This window comes from Oenanthe melanoleuca, chromosome 1A (assembly GCF_029582105.1).
Source record: "Oenanthe melanoleuca isolate GR-GAL-2019-014 chromosome 1A, OMel1.0, whole genome shotgun sequence".
Taxonomy (NCBI): Eukaryota; Metazoa; Chordata; class Aves; order Passeriformes; family Muscicapidae; genus Oenanthe; species Oenanthe melanoleuca.
In genome coordinates this window covers 27,170,353-27,193,412 of record NC_079334.1, presented here as the reverse complement: position 1 = coordinate 27,193,412, position 23,060 = coordinate 27,170,353, and the positions used below count along the sequence as shown (strand labels likewise).

Genomic DNA, 23,060 nt, shown 5'->3' with positions numbered 1-23,060 from the left:
GGAAAAACTGATTTAATTGAGGGGCTGTTACAGAATGAAGCAAAACTCGCTGATCATGTTTAATTAAAATCCCCCAAATTTTTAATTGTTCAAGGCTTCAGGGCTGTCTGTGAAAACAGTTATGCTCCACAGTGAGGAGATGAAGGAAAAAAGGCAGAGGTTGTGGTAAAGAAAAGGCTTTAGATGCTGTCTGTGCTGAAGCTGGAATGGAGTAACAAGCACTGAACTCAGAAGTGAAAGATGACAGATTTAGCAGCAAATTAGGACTATAAAATGGATTGAGGCTAGAATACTTGCAGGAATGCTGTGGATCCCTTAATACTCAGCTGAGAAGGCAGGTGATTGAAAATGTAAATTATGACTAATGAATGGTTAATGAGGATTAATAGATGGAATAAAGACATGAACCTCATTGCTGTAGGGAAATAATGGCATTTTGTGTAACAGTGGCATGATTTCTCCTGATTCTGAGTTCACTTAAACAGACTAGATATGAAATGAACGTGGAAAATCAGAACTCCATCAGAAGAGGAAAGAAAATCAGGCATTTCAGCTCGACTGAGGTTCTGAGGTTACACAGGGTAAAGACTCACTCGAAGGCAGATCTCTACAGAAAGTTTTGCTACAGGTTCCACGTCTAGTATACCTTTCAGCTGAGTATATTGTTTTGTGTTTAGGGGTAGAAAGCAAGAGTGGAAACACGTATTACCTTAAAGGAAGTGCTACCTTTAATTTTACCAGAAGAAAATAAGAAAAAAGTCCCTCCTCCTGTAAAATTCAGCATGACCAGGATAACAGTTCTATTGCAAGTCTGGAAACAGATGCAGCAATTCTCTAATACTTGGTGTCACTAGAAGTAATGTATTAACTGCTATCATTTATTTCGCTCTGTCGCCATGATATCCTCGTGTCCCAGATGCCTTTTGCTCGGCACTGGAATCTGCATTTCCAACTGAGAACGCTCACGGCGGGTTTGCTGCGGGGCCGGCGCCGCGCTCCTTCAGCAGCTGCCAGGCGCCGCAGCGGCCGCCCCGGTGACGGCTCTGGGCCCCTCCGGGCCGCCGTAGCGCGGGGAGCGGCGCGGGGGCTGCCGGGACGGGCCGTGTGAAGTCGGGCGCGGCGCGGGAAGTCGGGCCGCGAGCGCGCGCGGGCCGGGGTCGCGCGGCCGGGCCGGTCCCGTCCCGACCCTCAGGCGGCGCTGGGCCGGGCCCGCGGGGCCAGCAGCGGGGCTCGGCCCCGGGCCCGCCCGGCCAGCAGCGGGGCTCGGCCCCGGGCCCGCCCGGCCAGGTGCGCGGCGCCGCGGGAGAGCGCGGGAGCGGGGCCGGGCGGTGGCGATGCCGGTGCCGCGGGGCGGGGTGCGCCGAGCGGCTCCTCCCGCGGCCTCCGGGGCTGAACTGCGGGCGGGAGACAAACTCCCCGTGAGGCGGGAGGAGCGGCTCCGCGGACTGGTGCCGAGTGAAGGCGGATGGGCACCCTGAGTTTCCTGTGTAGTTTTGTGAGTGTTAACACTCCCGGCAGTAAGAACGAGTGGCCTAAAGCTGTGTGGAAGCGTCCCGCCAACTTCGGCTAAGGGATGGTTGTGTTTTCAGCTAAAGGGAAGTTTGCAGGCTTTGTTTGTTGATAGTTTAAAATTACCAGGAGTAAAAGGCTGAGAGTCAGCGTTTCAAACCAGGCACCGGTTTTAGGTCTTAAAGGGTGTCAGCCAAAATAAGTATATTGTTCTTGGCCTTTTTGTTTTGTAATGTTTTGTAAGGTGCGATGAAAGGTGGCTCATTGTCGCTTGTATTGTGCTGTCAGAGGTTTAGTTGAAAGGATTCTCGGATGTCTCCTTTGGAGTGGTGAGATGAACGCTTAAGTGAGTCCTTTAGGTCCACACTGCCAGCCTTCTCCTGCAGCAGTTTGATTCTTGATTCTGGTTTGTATATCCCCATCTACTGGTGGGAAACGGGTCCTTCAAATTCTCAGGGCTTCCTGGTAGGCAGCTGTGAACTGCGGAGATAAAAGCTTCATTTTAATCTCTCGATGCTGTAGAGAGGGTGGCTTTGTGAAAAGGAAACCACGCATTTCCTGCAAGAATTCAAGTAGCAAAAGCTTGGAGTTTCTGCTGCTTTCACTCGTGTATGCAGCTGAACGGTACTAACTGTTTAGGTCTAAATGTTGTGGTATCACGAAGACTTCAACTGTACCATTTTAAATAGTTAGGTTGCCTGGTTTATTTTCTTATTTTATGTATTTTCATTTATTCATTTATTTTTATCAAAACAGGTGCAGCCATGCAAGAAAGCATACGTTTTGCATCATCAGGAGATGACATTAAAATATGGGATTCCTCATCTTTCACTGTGGTGGAGCAGTTCAACCCACATACGCCCTCACATCCAGTCAGTTCACTGTGCTGGGCCAGCAATAGTATCCTTTACAGTTTCAGCCATATTTCTGTGGGTGTTGTGCAAAATTCCCGTGGTTTTTTTTCTTTCCTTTTATTACTGGTATTTGTAAAACAGAGGCCTGATGTGTTTTGAAGTCTTGTATAAAAACATTGGTGTGTCTTTTGACCAAAGCTTTGTGGTTCCCCATGCTGAAGGGATTTGTAGAATCAGTTCATGATGGTAAATAATTCTGAAGAAGTTTCTTATTTTGGGAGCCAGCACTTTTCTAATGGCTGTATTATGCCTGAATTGCCTGCCAACTGTAAAGCTTATTCATTTGTTTCATCAGTAGTTGATTATGATACTTTCAAGACAGTGCTTAATTAACTGACAAGCTTGAGCAAAGCAACTGCTGGTGTAGTAAAATTCTATACATAGTATAGTGAGGAAATATTTTTTCCTGTGTCTTGTTGATTCTGTTAATCTTTGATAGTGTTCACTTACCTCTAACCACTGGTTTTCTTTCCATTGCTTGTAGCATTTTGAGAGGAAGCACAAATGTGTTGTTGTGTAGGAAAACGTGGGATGGTGGTGGTTTATCATCAAGATGGATCTGACCCATTTAGGTCTTTCAGTTCTGACTGAAGCCAGTTCTAGGACAGTGATGTGAGGGGCCAAGTGTTAGGTGAACATATGAGAAATGCCAGTGGGCTGTCAGGTGGATGGCCTGTGTGGCTGCCTCAGGACAAGGTGGTGGTGCCTCATCTTGATGTAGTAGATGGAGGACAGGATGCTGGCACATAGCAGCTGAGCCCTGCAAGTTCTCAATGTCCTCTTCGTTAATGTATGAGAAAAGAAGCTACGCCAACTGGAATACAAATTAATGTTTTGACTGTGATCTTGCAGAGAATTTGAAGCACTGATACAATGTTTTCATGTATATGCATACACACTTGTATGTGTTCAGTAAACTTTATCTCCAGACAGTCTGTCTTACGTGCTTTCTTCTACCAAGTCTCCCAGAACTGAAAAGATGAAGTACCTTGCTTTATGGACTTGTCAGTTAGGGATAAAGCATTAGTTCTGGTTCTGCATAGTTCTGTGAAATTATACAAAAGTGCCTTAAAATAATGAAAGCAGTAGCAAGCTCTACTCTGCCTGCTGGTTCTCTTGTGTTAAATCCAGCCAATTAACCTGTGTTATTCTTAAATGAGCAAATACAAAATCACAATGGGCACTGGCCTGAACACTGAATGATTACTCAATTTGTTTGGTGGTGGTGCAGATGTACTCTCCCTGTAGTTCTATAAATGCTCTTATTACTTTGGGATACTTGGTTTCATAAAAGGTTCTTTTTGGGCTTTTTTTTTTTTTTTCTTTTCTCAGTACAGAGTGGGAGAAATTGGCAACTGCTCTTTGTACTCTAGAAACTGTATGGTGAAGTAGTCTAACATTTGTCATGACCAGGACCATTCTTTACATCCATAGTCTGCTATGCAGCAGCAGACATTCCTTTGAACTAGTGATAAATGGTGCTCTTACTTGGAGGTGTGGGGAAGCAGAATTGTAGACTGGATAAGCTGCCTTAGTGGTAAAGAGCTCTTAAATAATACCTGGCAGATATTTCTCATCTTTTCTATCAAAGAAATTGCTGTCTCTCTTGTATTGGCAAGTAAGGGCTGTAGTTAATTCAAGAGCTTCTTAATCAAAGCTTGGAAAATAGCCTTATGTTTCTGTTTCTAGGTCTCTTCAAGACTGTTTAGCCAATCTGTCTTCTGCTCAATAAAGGAGACTTATTGTTGCTTATATTAATCACCAGTATCCTACAATTATGCTCCTTAACTTGTGACAAAGATAGATACCTGGCCACTGCTTCTGCTGCTGGCGATAAAATAGTTGTTTCAAGCTGTAAAAGCAAACCTGTTCCACTCTTTGAAATAGCTGAAGGAGTAAGTATGAGTAATGCTTTTTCCTCATTTTTTTTCCCCAGTTTACTTTGTATCCTGTGTGTCTCACATCTGTTTGGCATACTGGGATCAATTTAATTTTAGTATTATTAGAATTGTGACACGTATGTAAAAACATTTCCTTGTATATTGTTAAGCACATGTAAAGAGTGGGGGGCAATAGTGCTTTTAAAATAGTTCTGTCAGTAAGAAGGTACAGATGCAGTAAGAAGATACAGTTATGCAAGGCAGTCAGTGGTTCAGATCTGATCTAATGGGTAGGAGATGGAATAGCTCAAGTTTGAACTTGATTTTCCAACTTGAGCTGTCAGTATTGTGCATGCCCATGAATTGTGCACTTGAAAACATAAGAGTCTCTGTAGAGGTTCTTCTTGGAGCGTACGTGTGTCAACTTCTGAAATTCCAAGAAACAAGAGACTTTGTGTTGTGTTCTAGGCATTTTTTTCCCCCTTAAATGGAAGCGTGGCCCTTCAAAAAGCTGGACTTAGTTTTAGATGTCACTTAAATAGCTTGTTAGTGTTCTAAAACATTCTAATAATTCTCCTTGGATAGCAGTTGTAATGCTAATTTGGACAGGAAATTTTCTGAAAAGTCGTTCAAACCTTGCCTTTAGGGTGCTGAAGCAAACACCTTGAAAGGTGGAGTGTTTGTCCTGAAGATTTCACTAAATCTGATCTATAACTAATGCAATCCCTTACAATTTTATCATGTCAATAATTAGATGGACTTGTTTTTTATTCACTCAAATCTTGAGAACTTAAAAGTGAATTTTCAACGTGATGGAACTGAATAGTAATTTGCTCTCAATGTAGACCTGTCATTAAGATAGACATTTTTTTTCCAAAAACTGGTACTTCAGTGATTATTTAAAAAAAAAATCACTTAACTGAATTATGAGATTTGCTGCTATAATATTCCCTGTAATGTTTAGGGAATGTGAAGTATGTAACTTAGATGACTTCTTGATTTTCTTCTAAAGAGTTTTTTTCTCCTTAACTTAGGATTTAAAAAAAAACACCTTAGTACCTGAATAAAATACTATAATTGCACTTTACAGAGCTATAATTTAAAGGGCAAATGCGTATTGGAGGAAAAAGTTTGAAATGGAAATGGGGAAATGCGAGTATTTAAAGGTTTATTAATTAATATACTTATGTTTTAAAGTATATTAAATGTATGTCCAAACTGGACTTGATTTTAAATGCCTTTTGTTAAGAAAAGGCTGGGGAGTATGAATAGGTCTCTCTGTCAGTGGGACTGTTTGTGCTGATGAAAACGAAAACATGTGTTTGAAGTAGATTTGAATAAATCCCCTAATTAGCTGACTTTTTTTCTTCTTTCTCCTTTAGGCAAAACAGACATGTGTGAGCTTGAATTCTAGTTCTTCGTCTCTCATCAGTGGAGGCCTTGATAACACAGTTAATATCTGGGATTTGAAATCCAGAAAGATTTATCGCAGCCTAAAGGTAAATTTGGTTGAGGAAGAAGTGAAGCTTTCCACTCCCAGGTTTTGCTGCCAGCTGTAAAAATATGCTTTCTCTAAGTCTGGTGTGTGTAGGATAAAGGTCACTGATAGGAGTTAGCACACATCTGGGTCTTGTTCAAGTTTATGTTCTTTATGTGCTGTAAATAGCAAATTTAACAAACATATGTAACTTGGTGTTTTCAGAGTACAATTCCATAATAATAAATGTTTAAATTTTCAGAATAGACTTCTTATTTTGCAAATTTTTATTGGTGTTATCTGATGGGGATTTTTTCCAGAAGTTGCATTCCAGGTAATTCCAGGTAATTGCTGTTTCTGATATGTTGAATGAGAAAACACTTCTTGGAAATTTGTGGAATACTGTAGCAGAACTAATGTTGAACTAAGGCAGCTGGGAGATGCTGGTGTTCTAACTGATCCAGTATTAATTCTCTAAAACTTTTTTATGATCCATGAACTGTAGGATGACTTAGTGTCATATGCCTTCAGTAGATGGTTTGCCCTTATTTAGCACCATTGTTTTAAGAGACTATGAAACTTCAGCTTTGATTTAGCATTTTTTTCTTGGACTTTTGGAGTTACAGTTGGAAACAAAACCTCTAGGTAGCCAATATAGTACTTTAAATTCTTAACTTTTGGGTTAAAAGTAGTCAATTATCTTGCCCTTTATAGAAATAGAGTGGGAAAAATAATGTGTTCATTATACACAATATCATCACTGCAAATGACTGTACTGAAAAACTGATTGGTAAATCTATGTATTAGTGCTAAAAGTCACAGAAGGGGAAGTTGTCTGTAGTACATCAGGTTAACAGAAAGTAAATTCAGATATCACTGGTTTCTGGGAAACTTCACTTTAAAAAAATGTTCATAACGCTTGTGGTAAATACCTCTGTGGTGGTCTTCTTAAAATATTGTGTATAATTATGTGATCATCTTTACTAATTTATTAAAACCAACTAATGGTAACAATCAGAGAGTGGTTATGATTGATCTTTGGTATGTTTTCCTGCTGTTTGTTGTGATATTCCATAACAACTCTTAAATATTTTAAAATTTTACAGGTGTTCAGAAAAAAATCAAGCTGAAGTTTTTTTGCAAAAGCATAAATTAGGAAGAATGTCTTTAACACTCTCCTTCTAACTTCCATTTCCCACAGGAGCATAAAGATGAAGTCACATGTGTTGCATATAATTGGAATGATGGTTATGTTGTTTCTGGATCTTTGAGTGGTGAAATCATCCTACACAGTGTTACCACCAATTTATCAAGTAGTCCCTTTGGTTATGGCAGCAGACAGGTAGGCTCTTTTTGTTAAGCTCCTTTCAGATACTAAGCTTAATTTGCAACCTTTAGAAATTGAAAGTACATATCAAGAGCTTTTATGTTTTGGTATTCTGTTTCATTTTAATTTTTAAGAGTGCCCTTAAGGAAAGGAGAAATCAGACCACTCTCTGCATTATAGCCTTAAATACTAGTTAGCATCAAAATGCACATTTCTCAAGTGCCTCGTTTTCTATTCAGGTTACAACATATTTTACTTGGTAGACAATGGCTCCTTAAGAACAAACTTTTAGATATCTTGGAAGTGATTAAAGCACAGTTGTCTTTACAAACCACTCAGTGTATATTGTTGCAGAGGGCAAAGACCATGCAGCCTGGATTCTAACTTACTCAAAGCTATCTGTACAGTAGGGGTGGATACAAGACATATATTTGGAAATTAGTTTATTTAATCTGGAGATTAAAATTGCACAGCTGCTCAAAGAGAAAAGTAATGATGTTTTATCTTAACGTCTGCTTAGGTGTTTAGTTAGTATTTGGGAGAAGTAGTTTGAAGGAAGATCGTGCACAAGGCAAATACAAAGCATATGTACTACTTAAGAACCTTGGTAGGGTTTGCCACTGCAATTCCTTTCTGTAGACTCAAAAGATATTAAAAGAATTAGTGGGTATCACAAGGGAAATTCCCTTGATATAAGGGCATTTGCAGTAGTAAATGAGCTATGTTGTCCCACTGGAAATTCCAACGTGTGCTCTTAGTGAGAGTTGTCTTTTCTTATGGATAGCCATGTGTTTGAGTTCTAGGCATGCTTTAGTTTTTTACTGAATCACTTTTACAGAGGTAGGAGCTGCCTAGGGGATGCAGAACTGTTGCTTTGGTCCTAAATCTGACCTTTAATGTAGCAAGGAATGCTGAAGTTGTGACTTATTACTGCAACAGTTTTTTCAGTCATAGATTGCAGGTAGTGTCAAATTAAATTCTTCTCCTGTCTCACACGAACAGTATAACGTGGTGAAAAATCTCATACAATCTCATAGCATCTCAGGAATTACAGTATACTTTCTGATGAAAAATCTCTGTTAAATTTAAACTATCTCTGCTCCTAGATGCTGTAGTGTCTGATCCATCACCAATCTCAGACTTATATTGAAGCAAAATTGTACTTCATACTTGGTTTGATCTTAACAATCCATCTGTACAGTCAGGTCATTTTTCTGATTTGATTGTTACGATCTTATAAAGAATCTGGATGTGAGGCAGGAGCTGCATGGAGGTCCATGGCTGGATTATGTAGCTGAGGTTAATATCCAGAGTGGGGGATATGCTGCTGGTTAATTGGAAAATGAAGAAATTCTTGTGAGGATGATTTGCATGAACCTGTTTGATATATTCCATTCTTTCTACCAGAAAGTGATTAGGAGTAAGAGAGATGCTGTGAATAACTATTTTGTCAGATGAAATCAAGAAGTCTGCTGCAAAGCTGAGTGACCTTTAGGATTGATAAAACTATTTGATGTGTTAGAGTAATTGCAAACAAAGAGCTCCACATTTTGAAGGGTCTATAACATTTTCTTAGTGAGGGCAGTTATTTGATTATAGTTTTAATTTAAAATTGAATTGAGCTATGATTTTGTAATGAGTTAGCTACTTGGATGTCCCAGTTTATCAACTTGTCTTTGATCCTAAAAATGTTCTTTACTTTTGTGTGCAGAAATGGCTTTATTATTGTTTTGGATTTTAATTGGAGAATTGATTCTACAGTGAAGCAAATATCTGAAGACTTGTGTAATTCTGTTAGATTTAAAAAGCCTTTACTTGATTTAAAGCTTAGGGGCCAGGTTTCCTTAAGAGTAAACTTGAATAGATAAACAGTGTATTATACTGTTTGATCCTGGTGCTAATTTTCTGACTTAGGAAGGGTCACCACTCCATAGTAACTTTTTTTAGAATTGAGGAATGTGAAGTCTAACTAACCTTGTAAATTTTAGCTTGTCTGTGTTTGATTCAGCATGATGGAATGTAGTTTCCATGCCAGCCAATTTCTCATGTTGTGTAGATTCTACAAGTAGTAGAATAGCCCAAGGTTGCAGTGCTTTCTCTGACTTGAAGCAAAATTCTTTCATAGGAGCATTGGCCTACATTCTGTTAATTGATTTTAATTTAGAACACCTTTGTGTTTTATTAGAATTGAGTTCTTGCAGAGTTGTTTGCAGATCCCATAATTTGTCTGTGCTATTGGCATTCATTTAGACTACCAGATTCTTATCTGCTTGCTGTTGTGAGGATAAATTGAGGTTTGTTTCAAAATAAAATGTTTGTTCAAGTCTTGACTGCCTGGTGCAATTCTCCTAGCAACAGGATTTAGTTTAGCTGTTTGAACAGCTGGCTGATTTGTAAAGGAGTGTGATGGATTCTGGCCACTCCATATAGTAAAAAGTTTATCAGCTTTAAAGCTAAAAGTGGGGAGTGATGGTAATATGAGGAATGTAGGCATATGAAAGAAAATGGAGAACTTGCCCAGACCTGTGAGATTTAAGGGATAAAGGAGAAGAGGAAATTGCCAGCTTGGTAGGATAGCAAGGGAGACTTGAAAAGAGCTAGGAGAAAGTAATCTTGGTGGGCAGAAGTACAGAAGTGAGAAAATGAAATATGAGCAGATGCCAGAGCAGTAAGGAGGAAGGTATTTGGAGGTGAAGAATTGAGAGAACTGTGAAGATCAGGAATATTTCCCATGTAGATCCTGTTTGTAATTAAAGATTTTACTCCTGCATCTCTCAGTATTTTTTTAATGTAAACAAACAGAAAAATGATGGTAAAATTGTGACCAGCAGAGGACCATATTAGTGATGACGAGTTGTACTCATTCCTGTTTGAATATGCAGTTGAAGGTGCCACCTGTTTAAAGCAGGTTGAAGCAATTTGGCTTCCAGCAGGGCACACAATATAAGTGCTGGAAATGATGCTGGAAGAATATGAAGCAACACATATCTACTTTAAAATGAAGTTAAAGACAGAAATAGGATAAAGGCCAGTATAGTGCATTGTGGTGTGGTCTATGCCAGAATAAAACAATAGCTTTTTGAGAGCATTTTCAGGCAAATAAAATATAAGAGCGCTCATTGGACTGGACTTGAGTAAAGTACTTGATTCAGTGCTTTGTGAGAAAATACTAGATAGGATAGGTAAGAAACTCATTATATTGATAAATCAAATATTTTCTTTCATTATCTATCTTGCTCAATATTTTCAGTAGTGCTTATGATAGTAGAAGTAAGGTGAAAACTGAGAAGGGTCTGGAGCACAGGTCTTGTGAGGAGTAGCTGAGGGAGTTGGGGTTGTTCAGCCTGGAGAAAAGGAGTCATGGGGGGACTTCACTGCTCTCTACAACCACCTGAAAAAATAAGTACTAGCAAGGTGGGGGTTCGTCTCTTCTCACAGGTAACAAGGAACAGGAGAAGAGAAAATGGCCTCAAGTTGCACCAGTTTAGATTGGATATTAGGACAAAATTCTTCTCTAAAAGGCTGCTCAGGGAAATGATGAAATCATCATCCCTGAAGGCATTCAAAGAACATGTAGGTTGGGCATTTAGGGATGTGGTTTAGTGGTGAACGTGGCAGTGCTGGGGTAAGGCTTGGACTTGATGGTCTTGGAGTTCTTTTCCAGCCTTAATGATTCTGTGATTCTAGATAGAGCTATGATGAAAACTAGTGGGAAGGCATTTGCCCATAAGAGAGGATTGTGTCAGTATCAAAACATGATTGAAACTACAGATGCAGGAAAAACTGTGACAGAGTAGAAATCAAGATAGCAGATTTAGGGGACAAGTGAAGCTCTTACTAGAGTAGGATTTCAAAATTCCCAAGGGAAAGAAGGAGTTGGATTTCTTAATATAAAATGACAATCACCAAAACAGACTCAAAGAAAATTCTATATAGGCTATTTCAGGGTGGGTATAAAATGGATGAAACATTACTGCTGTTGCAAAATATTTTGAAGATCATAACATATATTAGTTGTCCATATTCAAGAAAGATTCATACTGAGAGAGATGCAAAGAGACTGATGGTACTGAAAAAGCAGTCCTGAGGGACTCTCTCTTTTTTTGTAGCAAAATAAAGCCTGAAGGAAGGTGAGCTTGCTGTTCTTTAAAACAGGGTATAGCAGCACTGAGGAGTTTAGAAACTGTTTAAGTGTAAGGACATTATGGTCACAGGAGCGAATAGGTGCTGATGGGTCATAAGTAAAATCAATTGTAGTATTAGAGCAGTGAGCATCTGAAACATGCTCTGAAGCAATGTGGTGAAAACAAAATACCTTTTCTGAAAGGCAAGTTAAATTCCTGGATTACCTGTTTCTGTGATAGCAAGGCTGCTGCATGTGATAAACCACGTCTGTAATCCTCTTCTGTGGTGTTAGTCCACAGGTTGAAGTCTGTTCTGCAGGACCTACATATTTATTTAACTCTGGTGTCTATGTGTCTTGTCAAATGGGCTGATATCCAAGTACCTCAAGTCAGTGAAGGGAAATTAAGTTTAACATTCTTGGCAGGAGACAAGTTGGTGAAATTATGTACCTTTTCACTCCTCTAATTTTAGATGTGATGTGGGGGTTTTTTGTATGAAGGCATGATATTTGCGGAAAATTCGAGAAACTTTTCTGGAAGTTTCATTTTCTTCTTTTTCTTCTTTTCTTCTTTTGTTGATCAGCTCGTATGGTACCCCATAATAGTCTACCCTCCATAGGAAAAATGGCGTTGTAATGTGAAAGTATTTTTTCTGATTTTGCTGTTTGTATTTCAGAGTTGGAAGCTGTTGTAGACTACTTGACTTTGTATTCCTAATCAGTTTGTGTCTTTAAAAAATAATTTAATATCCTGTTTAATATTGGTATTAAAATTCATTTTTATGTCTGTTTTACAGCCTATTCGACACTTGAAATATTCATCCTTTAAGAAATCCTTGCTGGGAACTGTTTCTGACAGTGGAAATGTAACTCTCTGGGATGTAAATAGCCAGAACCCATATCATAATTTTGAAAATACTCATAAAGCACCAGCCTCAGAAATCTGCTTTTCTCCAGTCAATAAACTGTTGCTTGTAACTGTAGGTTTGGATAAAAGAATTATCCTCTATGACACTTTGAGTAAAAAGTGAGTATATGAAAAACCTTTTGATTTTGGAAGATTCCTTGTTTGAGTTTTATAAACTGAAAAAATGTGCCTAACATGACTTATTTCATTCAGTCCCAATGCAGAATGATTGAAGTGGAGAGCCTGTCCCATAGTCCATTTTGCTTTCTAAGTTAACAAACAAGCAATTGAAAAACCCCAAGGCATGTGGGAACTGATTGAAGTGCAGTTTATGGATGATGTTCTCCAGTGCTTGTTAGGGGCTTTTCTGATAGAGAGCAGTTAACTTCTGTGAGGGGCAGTATGGTCTGTGGGGACCTTCAGCCATGTGAGCTTGGCTTGCCTGCTTTTCTAGATAAGATAAGAGTTAAGTGAGGTGCACAGAGCTGCTGAGATGGGGAGAATGTTGGATGAAAAACAGGAAGGATGGGACATGGGTGATGGGACTTTGTGGTAGAGGGATAGGATGGCAGATGGTTTTGTGGGACATTGGTTTTAGCGTGAGTAGTGCTTTTATTCCAGCTGAATAAAGCAGGAGAGTGTTTGCATTTTGGAAGGATGTAATAGAAGGATGCAAACTAAGACCTGAAGTTTCTCCCAGAGCTGTGGGAAGGGTAGAGTTGATAGGCTTGGGAAGCTAGAGGATGAGAAGTTGCATGTTGTATTATTGCTGCTGCAGGTGATGATACCAGTAAATAATGTTGGTGTTTGCTGTTAAGAAGGCAATGTGATCCTGTCCCCATGAAGTCTTTTGGGGCATATGCAGTCTTTTTCTTGTTAAGTGTTGCTGCTTAGTGTAAGCCTAATCCACTGTTTCTTAAAATAGTTCACTGAATTTACTTGGCACTAAAGAAGTTGAACTACTGACCTGTAGCTGAATTATGAAAGCTTTATATATATATTTATTTTTTTCAGATATTCTGTGTTATAAAAGTCCAACTTGTGAATTCTAAAAGATTCCTCCTGTCCTTTCTTATATTTGAAGGTTACTGACAACAATTGTAGCTGATTTTCCTCTGACCACAGTAGACTTCATGCCTGACGGTACTACTTTGGCAATAGGATGTTCCCGGGGAAAGATCTGCCAGTATGACTTAAGGCAACTGACATCACCAGTGAAAACAGTTACTGCTCACAAAGGCTGTGTGAAATGCATACGTCTTCAGTTCAGTAGCACTTCTTCCAAGGTATTTTTATTGTTCAATATGCAGATTAATGGAAGCAAGGTATAAATTTAAGTTCTAAAAACAGTTCAGCATTCACTGTCTAAGCATTACAGATGTCAAAAAAATTGGATCATACCAATTAGGAATTACAAACTGCTTAGTCTTAACTGCAGTTTTAGGCATTGTTAATGTGGAATTCCCCCCACTGCTGGCCTCAGTGTAGAAATAAGTGGAAGTTATAGTCTTCCAGGTTTTCTGGTGTGGATATGCTACGTTTGCAGATCAGTTTGTGGCACCTCCAGTTATTTGTAGGCAGTAGCAGAAAGGTCTGTAATGGCCCTTCTGCTTAAGGAGAAGACACAGGGCTGCTCATCTGAAGGTATTTTGTATGTCCTGTATATGGACTTATGTTAGCACATACAAACTGTGGAGAAGTTAATTAGATAATAGAGAAGACTTAAGAAGTTCTTCCAAGACTTAATTAGGCTCTGCTGTATCCAGAAACCCTTCCAGTTAGTGGATACTGAGATAACCTTTGGATTTTTTACCACTCTGACACATTCTCCTTTAGTACACTTGCTGCTAGTGATTACCTGTAAAATTTGTAGTCCCTAGTACAGTAATATCTTTTTTCTGCTGTGTCTAAACCTGGAATCAAAATTGACTCATGTGGGGTCACTCCACTGTTAAATTGTTACTATCCTAGTTGAGATCCTCACAGCATCTATATGATAATATGGATGTTTCTCATGCTCTTTGAAGTTATATGAATACACCTTTTTTTAATATTTATAACGGCATATCTCCTAGGCAACTTTTGCAACTTGAACTGAATTTTTTTACTGTTTTTAAAAAGGAAAGTATATTTTCTTGTAATTTTACTGCTGGCTGAAGGAATAATAACTTCTCTTAATTGTCTTCAGTCTAACCTCACAGGTTCTTCAAATAAACCTGTGGCCAAAAGAGTAGAAGTCAAAGCTGGTAGTAATCTTGGAGGAATTCAAAATACTGGCATCAAAAACATTGCCTCTCAAGCATCAGCAACAGTTTCATCTCATCTTACATTGACAAATGAGAATAAGGGAGGAGAGATTTTTCAGGAGAAAACAGGTAATGTTGTGTTCCTACTCTTAAAATAGTTGGCATATGTGGAAGATGGAAGCAATGTTTCGTGTTTTGACCATTACAGTATGAAAATTTCACTGAGAAAAGGGCATTTGTTAGGAAGTACTGTGTATATGTGTGTGTGCATGCACATACATATCCTTCTTTTCCCTCCCCACTGCGTAACATGAGACTGTAGGATGTAAATTGGGTCCTAGTATAAGCTTAAGACACATGAAGTCTTAAAATTGTGGTGGTATTGTGGAACTATCTCTTTCATTCTGACTTCTTGTACATTATCTTTGTGTATCTAATGTAATTTCTAATGCAATGTCTGCATGGAATGCAGAGCTAAAGATTTGTAATTCTGTTAACAAATAGGAGTAACAGACCTCATCCAAAAAAAAAAAAAAACCAACCAAGGAAAACACAGGATAAAAAAGCAGCCTAGTCCAAAAACCCAAATGACAACTCAACTGTATTTTTGTGAGAGGCATGATTCCAGTATCACATGATAGGAAAGATGTTAAATATAGTTGCAAGTATGATTAGTTGTATAACTGTACTTGCTATCTATGTCTCTGAAATTAACAAGTTCTTTGTAAGAATTCTGAGCATTCCAAAACTGCCACTGTGTGAAATGTACTCTTAAAACTTTATTTAATTCAAGAGTTCTGAAAATATCAAATCAGTAATCAAATCTGTTGGTTCGATTCTTGAAAAAAATCCTCAATCCATTTTAATGTAACAGCACTTTCCCCCTCCCTTTTAAAAGGAGGAGAAATACATTTAGTAACAGTAATTAGGCAATAAGCCACTGCAATCCATAGGGACGTGTATTAATGACCTCCCTAGGGTATGCAGTGAAGTATGAGGTGAAGTAGAATTTTTCCTGTGTATGGAAGAAGTGCTGCTAATCAACATTACTGAATGGTGTGGAAAATTTTATTTTGGTTAAAGCATACAGTTTATTAGCTTTATTTGAAGATGTAATGACTGTTACCCCTTAAAGAGGAACATGCATAATAAATAAATGTTTTTTGAAAGAAAAGGCTTGCCAATCAAAGCAGTTTTCCTTAATCTGAGTGTTCACTTTAAAAGTAAAGACCTCTGAATAGTCCAGAAGATAGGGTCTTTAAGGTTAAAAATGGGAATGGAGGAGGTACCAGAAACTTCATTTGTTATCTGGAATTTCTTCTAGATCTGTTCATGGGATTTAACTTTGGAGAAATAAGGGGCATTCAGTGAAGTAATCTAATAGCATATTTAAACAAAATTGAGGCTTTCAGTCGCAGGTATTTTTAAGGTACAAAAAATAAATTAAGTTAAAATGTGATGAGAAACTTGGATGCACTTTGAGCTGGCTTCCCATAAACTCCCATTTACAATTGTTCTGTGCTTTAGGTACCTTCTACATTTAGATTACTGGGAATGGATAAAAGTGCACAAGATATTTTGGCCCATTTTACGTTACACTATTTCCACATAGATCCTCTAAACTCTGACACACATGTTGATACTGAACTTCTGATTTGATTCAGTATACCAAGTATTTACTTAACTAGCAAGTGCAATCCTATGTTGGTGTCACAAGTGACACATCTGAAGGAGTGAAAAATGTAGTATATTAATACTTTTAAATGTGAAATTGTAAACGTGATTCAGATTCCTCTTAATGTAAATACATGGACATGATTAATTGCAATCACCCACAGAGTCATATTTGGATCACTTCAACAAGCAATCCCATATAGAGCAGTACTTAGAGGTTTTATGAACATTTTGTGAGGAAGTTAAAATTGACCCTCTAACCAGTATCTTCAGATGGTTCTGAAGTGCTTACTGGACATCTCAAGTGTCATGCTTGATGTGAGATTGTTTAGCCATAATGTATGTTATTTTTGGAAAAGGTCAGTTACTAACTGAACGATATTGTCCTTTGAAGGTTTTCCCCATAGTTCCAGCTTGGATGTCATTCCATCTAAAGAAACAGATCATGGAAAAAGTGCTGAATTAAAAAATTTTGATGATTTGGGTCGAAGTAGTTTAGGAGATATGTTTTCTCCAGTCAGAGATGGTAAGTTACTAATACTAGAATTTGTAGAGCATTATTTGCATGTAGTGTGACAATATGTCATTTTTGTCTTATTGACTGTTGCACCTAATTGATATTTTAATTTGTCTTTGATTATGAACTTGATGCAGTGATGCAAATAAACACTTCATCTATCTGTGTTCTTCTGTTTTGTAGATATTGTTGCAAATAAAGTGACTGAAGATCCCCAGGGAAATGGTAAGCATATACCACTGATAGGCCTTTGGAGGTCTGTGCTAGTTCTCACATGCTGATTTTGTCATACCATTGAAAACAAACAAATGACCCAAGCAGACACTGAAGCAACTTCTTTGGAAGTAGTCTGACACATGGAGAGACACAACGTGGTAACAGGAAGTCAAGAGTATGGTCCTAAAGTGATTGGGTTTTTTCCTTTAATCAATTCATAGTGATATACAGAGGTTTTTCATGTCTTATTACTTTTATAGGGATGGGAGCACCATAAATGAGATAGAAGGATGTTGTTTTTGTAGAGTACATTTTTTGGTGATTTCTTTTGTCAGTCACATTTCTATCAATGTGCAGGCATTTTAATTGTGTGGTATATTTGGTGTGTATGTGTGTGTGTTTATTGGTCTGTGTGTTTCATCTTTCCCTTTTCATTTTAGGCCTGGATTTCCAAGTCCTACCTGCTTGGGCTTGGATTTTCTCCCACAGCCAACCATTGCCTTTCCAGTGAAAAGAAACCCAGTGGGCAGTAGTGCACAAGGGACACAGTCTAGCCCATTACATGTACTTGTGGGATCACCAATTAAAGAAGAAGAGGAACATCCAGAGACTGACTCCAAGAAGATAAGTCTTGGAAAACAAGAATCTAAAGCTGTCTTAAAGCAGGTATTCTTATTATTCCTTTTAGAATCTTGGCAGAATACTACTGCTTGAAGAAAGAAATCCTGAGTAATGCCCTATCTGATTTTATTTTGCAACTCTTTTCACACACTGTTAACACAAATCTGTAAAACCTTATGCGATTCATGAAACAAAAGAGGTAGCCTGAGGAGTATTTTGATTTTTCTAGAAAATCAAGAAGGATCACTAGATGGTTGCACCAGTATGATTGATTGATTGTTGTTTGTTAGGTCAATTCCACCCTTTTCTTTCTCTGTTCTCAGTCTCCCTCTTTTTCTTGAGATATCTTTGATACGCCTCTACACAGAGCTTAGCTACTTTTGTATTGCTCTTGAGAAGTCTGAGTTTGTTAGGAACGATATAACTTGGTCAAAACATTTTTGATGTGAAAATTAGAGGCCCCCACTTTTTCCACTTTCTTCTGTGTACCCACTTTAGGCAATTTGGAATGTTTTAACAATGAATTTCTCAGATATCTTCCTAGGAAATGAAAAGCATGTATTTCTGAACAGATTCCTAAAAGCAAAAATGTTTGAAAGTGCATTTCAGAAAACTTAGTCTTCAAGTGCAATTAGACAATTGTAGCAAGTAGATTTCATCTTTCAAATAAAAAAAAAATAATTTTTGTTGTCAGGTTTCGAAATCAAGCTCATCAAGCATAGAACCTGTAACTTTAAGTTCTCCACCATCATCTACTCCTGATGCAAATGAGAAACTTATGAAGAATATTCAGGCCCATCCTGCATATGATCTACCGGTAAATGGTACTACCTCAACAAGTAAGTTGATAATTTTGACCCAGTTCTAGGTGTGGTTGATTGTAAACTGGTGTGAAATCTGATAAATGGACTTAGCATTTAAAAAGAACATCTGATCTCAATTCTTCAGATTGAGCCAGCCTTCCTAGAATGTATCTAGTTGTCTCTGAAAAGACTCCTCCTAAATCTGATTTTTTTTTTTTTAACCAAGCAATCTTTGAGGTAAAATTAATTAATTAAATTATTATTTTAAAAATATATCAGTGTAAGGCAGTATATCAGTATATGAGGGGGTTTTATTTGTCTTGAGGGTTCTCAGTGTTTTATTTTCAATTGTAAAGGTTCAAAGATAACATCACCTGTCACTGCTGGAGTTGCAAGCTCATTGTCAGAAAAAATAGTAGAAACCATTGGGAGTAGCAGACCAAATGCACCTCTGACAGCAATTCAAATAAACTTCATTCAGAATATGATACAAGAAACAATGGATGACTTCAGGTACTGGTATTCCTGCAGAGTGTTGTTGTTTTCAGTGATAGGTTTTCTTAATTAGGTGTTTCAGCATCTGCTCAAGCAAATTTCTCTTTGGATTAGAAAATTGCACTATTTATAGCCCTATTTTTGAAAAACTAGGTATGAAACTTAGTTTTTAATAGCTCTGATGACTAATTAGACTGACGCCTCTGAGGGCTGTTGGTATATGACTTCGCTGACGTTTCCAGAATGAGTGAATATTTCTCAGATGGTAAATATAGTCTGCGTAGCAAGGTCTCTGCCTTTCCTGAAGCCTTGCACTTCTTTCTTTCCCTGTTTGCTCATCTCCCTATCTCAGCAGGAGAAATTTCAAGTTGACAGTAAGGAGAGTTTGACATAGCCAGTTGACTTGTGTTGGCTTTGACTGTTGTTATCTTGGCATGCGTAAGGTAAAACAGTGTGTGTGTTTCTGCTGCTGGAGCTTTGCATTGAAATAATGTTTGTGCTATAAGTGATGATCGGTGTCAGCTTACTTTGTGGGTATCTAACCAACATTCCAGTTGTCAAATTACCACAGTTCTATTTAGAATGGAGTTTGAAGAAGGTGAAGAAGTTAAGAGAAACTTATCTAGGAAATCACTTCCCAAACTGTGTTGAATGTGAAGTAGGTTGGATGGAATTGCTGGATAGGGAAATGCTGCTGTCTTGATGACAAAAAGCAAAGCAAAACTAGCTTAGTAGGTCCTAGCTTAGGATGGTTGTTCTGTATCTGCCAACAGAAAAAATATATTGACTATTATTTAATGTCTCTACATAACTATAGTATGGTAAAACTGCCTTGTAATTTTTTGGCAATAAACACATATCTGATGAAAACCTGTAATTGCTGTAAGTTAAAATGTATTGCAGATGTGTCTGTGTTCAGGCACCCCAGAATTAGAAGTTATGCTTGCCAGTCTTTTACTTCCAGTACCTGAGATCTGGAGCCTTAAATATTGTGTTTCTCCTCTGGCCTATACTTTCTAGAGTGACTGGAAGGCTCTGCTGGCTCTTCTCCCAGTTGTAAGTTGCAGACACATTTAAACTGATCATAAGAGATTGTAAGTAGTGGGGTCAGTAAGAGGGAAGGGAACTATTGTAAGCTTCCCATTGATGTAATTACCTTTCACCTGCTGGAATCTGAGGAAAGGATTTTTATCTTCCTTGCCTGAAATTCATTCATCTTCAAGTAATGGGGAGAAAAACCATGGACCTTCAGGAAAGAATCAGGAATAATATATAATTCATTTGGTTCCAAAAAGATGTTTGATTCTTGATCTCCCTGTCTTTGGGAGATAGCCTACATCTTTGGATTTATAAGATGCTATCTGGCATCTACACTTGACACACTTGAAGATTGCTTCCAGTAGGAGTTCTGTAGCACAGTAATCTGTGGAAAGAGAAAGTGAAGATTCCATTTGGATTTGCTGTATGTTTGTGGAAAGGAAAATGAAGTAAGAGCTTTGTGTGTTCACTTAAGAAATAACTTACTTTACTATGCCAGTGGTACCCATAGCACAGTACTCAGGCCCAGACAACTGCACTGTGCTGCACTGTTCAGGAAGAACTTGTCAGCTTGCCTGCTTTTCTGTGAGCTGTTCTCCTTGTTATTCCTCATCTCCTGGAGCTGTTGTATTAATGTCATGATCAGAGGCTATTTTCAAGCGTGGTTTTTATAGTGTGGAATGGTTGTCCATGAATTAACAAATTTATGTCCACTTTGCAGACAGCACTGCCACTGCTTTTTAGGTAGATTAACCTGGATTATGCCATGGGTTTGAGAATAATATATTACTTACCACAGTTGATGTTTTGGGAACTTGTTGAAAGTCATGTACTGAAAGGTGTATCTTCAAGTACAGATAAATATCTTCCTCTGCAGTGCTTGTGATCAAGGGATTGAAAATTAGCTTTGAATGGTAAAAATGAGAGAAGCTTTTAGTTTGCAAATGAAAAAGAATCTTGATACCACCTTGTATATTTTTGTTTCTAAACTGAAAAGTCCTGTGTCTTCTTACGTGCTGAAAAAAATGGTACTTATGAAATTCAGTGTCAAACCTTTGACAATCAATAACAAAAGTATTGTAAAATAAGCTGTAGAGGATTATGTTTCATGTTGTAAGGGTTTCTAGACTTCTGATGAGAGGGAAGGTGAGGATTTGTGGAGTTTTGGGTGCTGAGGGTATGAGAGAGACTGCTTCCTAAATAAGTCTAAGCATCCTCCTTTTTCAATTCTTCCCCCAGAGAATCATGTCATCGAGATATTGTGAATTTGCAAGTGGAGATGATCAAGCAATTCCATATGCAGTTGGTATGTATGAGGACCGTGGTGGGAAATATATTCAGTTGTTTACCAATTCAGTTTTGGTAATACCAGGGCATGCCATCTTCTCTCAAAATTGAAAGCCTGTTATGTTTATTAAAACCAAGAAAAGGAAAATTTCATGTGAAGGATGGGGAAAGTATGAATGGGAATCTGTTAAATTGCTTTTTTTATTTGATTAATAAAGGAAACATAGGGTTTGAGTAGGTATGAATTCCATATTTCAAGAGTTATAAACAAATTCAGCTGTCCTTTGGAAAGGGCCAAAGTCTGGAGTAAGGAGAAGATAGATGGAATTAAAATAGAAAGCTGCACTTGTAGGTACTGCATGTATACTGAGCTGTTCTCTATTCTTTAGCTTCACCTTTTTATGAATCTTTGTTCTTTTGATCTGCATTAAAAAGACCTTGTCTGGGTTCTGAGCATTTTAATGGAATCTGCAATAGTAGATTCTCATCCTGAAGAACTGCAAAATATCCTTTGATAAAATATTCACTAATGTATTAATGATCAAAATACTGTATGTCAGCATAAAAGGGAAAAATCTTACTTTTCTTATCAAAAGTTTTTAAAAACAGAATTATCTATGTTATTTCATTCTAAAAAGAAATATGAAAGCCAATAGGATAAAACTGGAATTATTAGCTTTATTACTACTGATTGGGACTTTTTTCTTTTCTGTAGAACGAAATGCACGCTTTACTTGAAAGATACTCTGTAAATGAAAGCTTAGTAGCTGAAATTGAGAGACTCCGAGAGGAAAACAAAAGACTGAGGACTCACTTCTGAAAGATTTACATTGCCAGTTTTATTAGTGTGAACTCACTACAGGTGGTGTATTGTCTCTGACAGATCATCTGTCATCACTGAAGTATTGTTTGAAGACCTGTTACTATTTTGAACATGAATCTATTCTTCTGAATAACTAATGTAAGATACTATGTGTAGTTATAAAATTTGTGGGAGATAGGCCTGTATAAAGAACATTTGCATCCTCATGCTGACCACCTTGCATTGCAGCCTTCTAACAGAAAAACTCAAAGGACAAGTAAGGTATTGGAATTTTAGCAATATGTAAAGTGCCTTTTCATAAACAAAATCGAACCAGGACAGATGCTTTTACTGTAAAAACTTTTTTATATATGCATCTACTTTTCTATCTGCTGCTTTATTCTACTGCTGGCAGAAACAATCACTACAGCCTGCCTTTCAGATACTTTCCTTGAAGAAAAAGGGGAACAAAAGCTCCTCTTTTGCACAACATGGAGCCTTATTTACAAAGAGCTGGAAAGTACAGTTGTCAGTTAGGTTTATTCAGCTGGCAGCTCTTCTGTCCTGAGTAAAACTAGAGCTTGAATATATTCCCAAATTTGGTGCCACAATCTTTCTTATTGAATCTGTAAGTTCTTCTTGCAAATGCTACATCAACTGCACAATAAGATTTTTTTGTTACTACTTTGGCTATGAATCTAGAATTCTTTTTATTTACGTATATTTGAATGTTGTCATAGCTTGTCCAATTTGAATGCAACTTTAGTCCTCAAAATGTAAGTATATTAATGATATAGCCATTAATAATACATCAGTGTGTAATTGAAGTCTTTGTCTGACTCAAGCACCTTTTGTACCCAGCCTCTCCTTCCATTGGTAGCGAACAACACTAAATATTGAGCACTTGTGTTGCAGTTTTGAGTTATGTTGGTTTAGCACTATTGTGGCCTTTTTCAGATAGCTGCATACCAAATCTATTACCTTGTATTATTAACAACCATTAAAGAGCCATCATTACTTCAGTAACATAATAGTATCATACTGGTATGTAAACATCTATGAAATGAAACTCAGTAGGAAGTCCTGACTGTTGGAGTGCATGGGATATTTGGCTTGGCCTTTACTTAGCCAAGAAGATAAAATTTAAATTTTAAACTTCAATTTTAAATTACTTTAAAAATAAAATAAAAATTATAAATGGAGTTAAAAATTTCTCTGAGAACT

The 23,060-nt window shown here is 37.7% G+C and overlaps 1 protein-coding gene across 1 annotated transcript; it reads left to right on the top strand.

Annotated features, from left to right (window-relative positions):
* The first annotated feature begins 1,097 nt into the window (after positions 1-1,097).
* NEDD1 (NEDD1 gamma-tubulin ring complex targeting factor) lies at positions 1,098-22,645 on the top strand. The gene is made up of 15 exons (XM_056481835.1): positions 1,098-1,287; positions 2,266-2,409; positions 4,224-4,318; positions 5,686-5,802; positions 6,982-7,122; positions 12,028-12,257; positions 13,222-13,423; positions 14,326-14,512; positions 16,452-16,583; positions 16,758-16,830; positions 17,246-17,456; positions 18,106-18,250; positions 18,571-18,727; positions 20,987-21,053; positions 21,750-22,645. Exons 2-15 carry the CDS (start codon positions 2,274-2,276, stop codon positions 21,852-21,854), a joined length of 1,998 nt encoding a protein of 665 aa, XP_056337810.1. The 5' UTR covers positions 1,098-1,287; positions 2,266-2,273; the 3' UTR covers positions 21,855-22,645.
* The last annotated feature ends 415 nt before the right edge of the window (positions 22,646-23,060 follow it).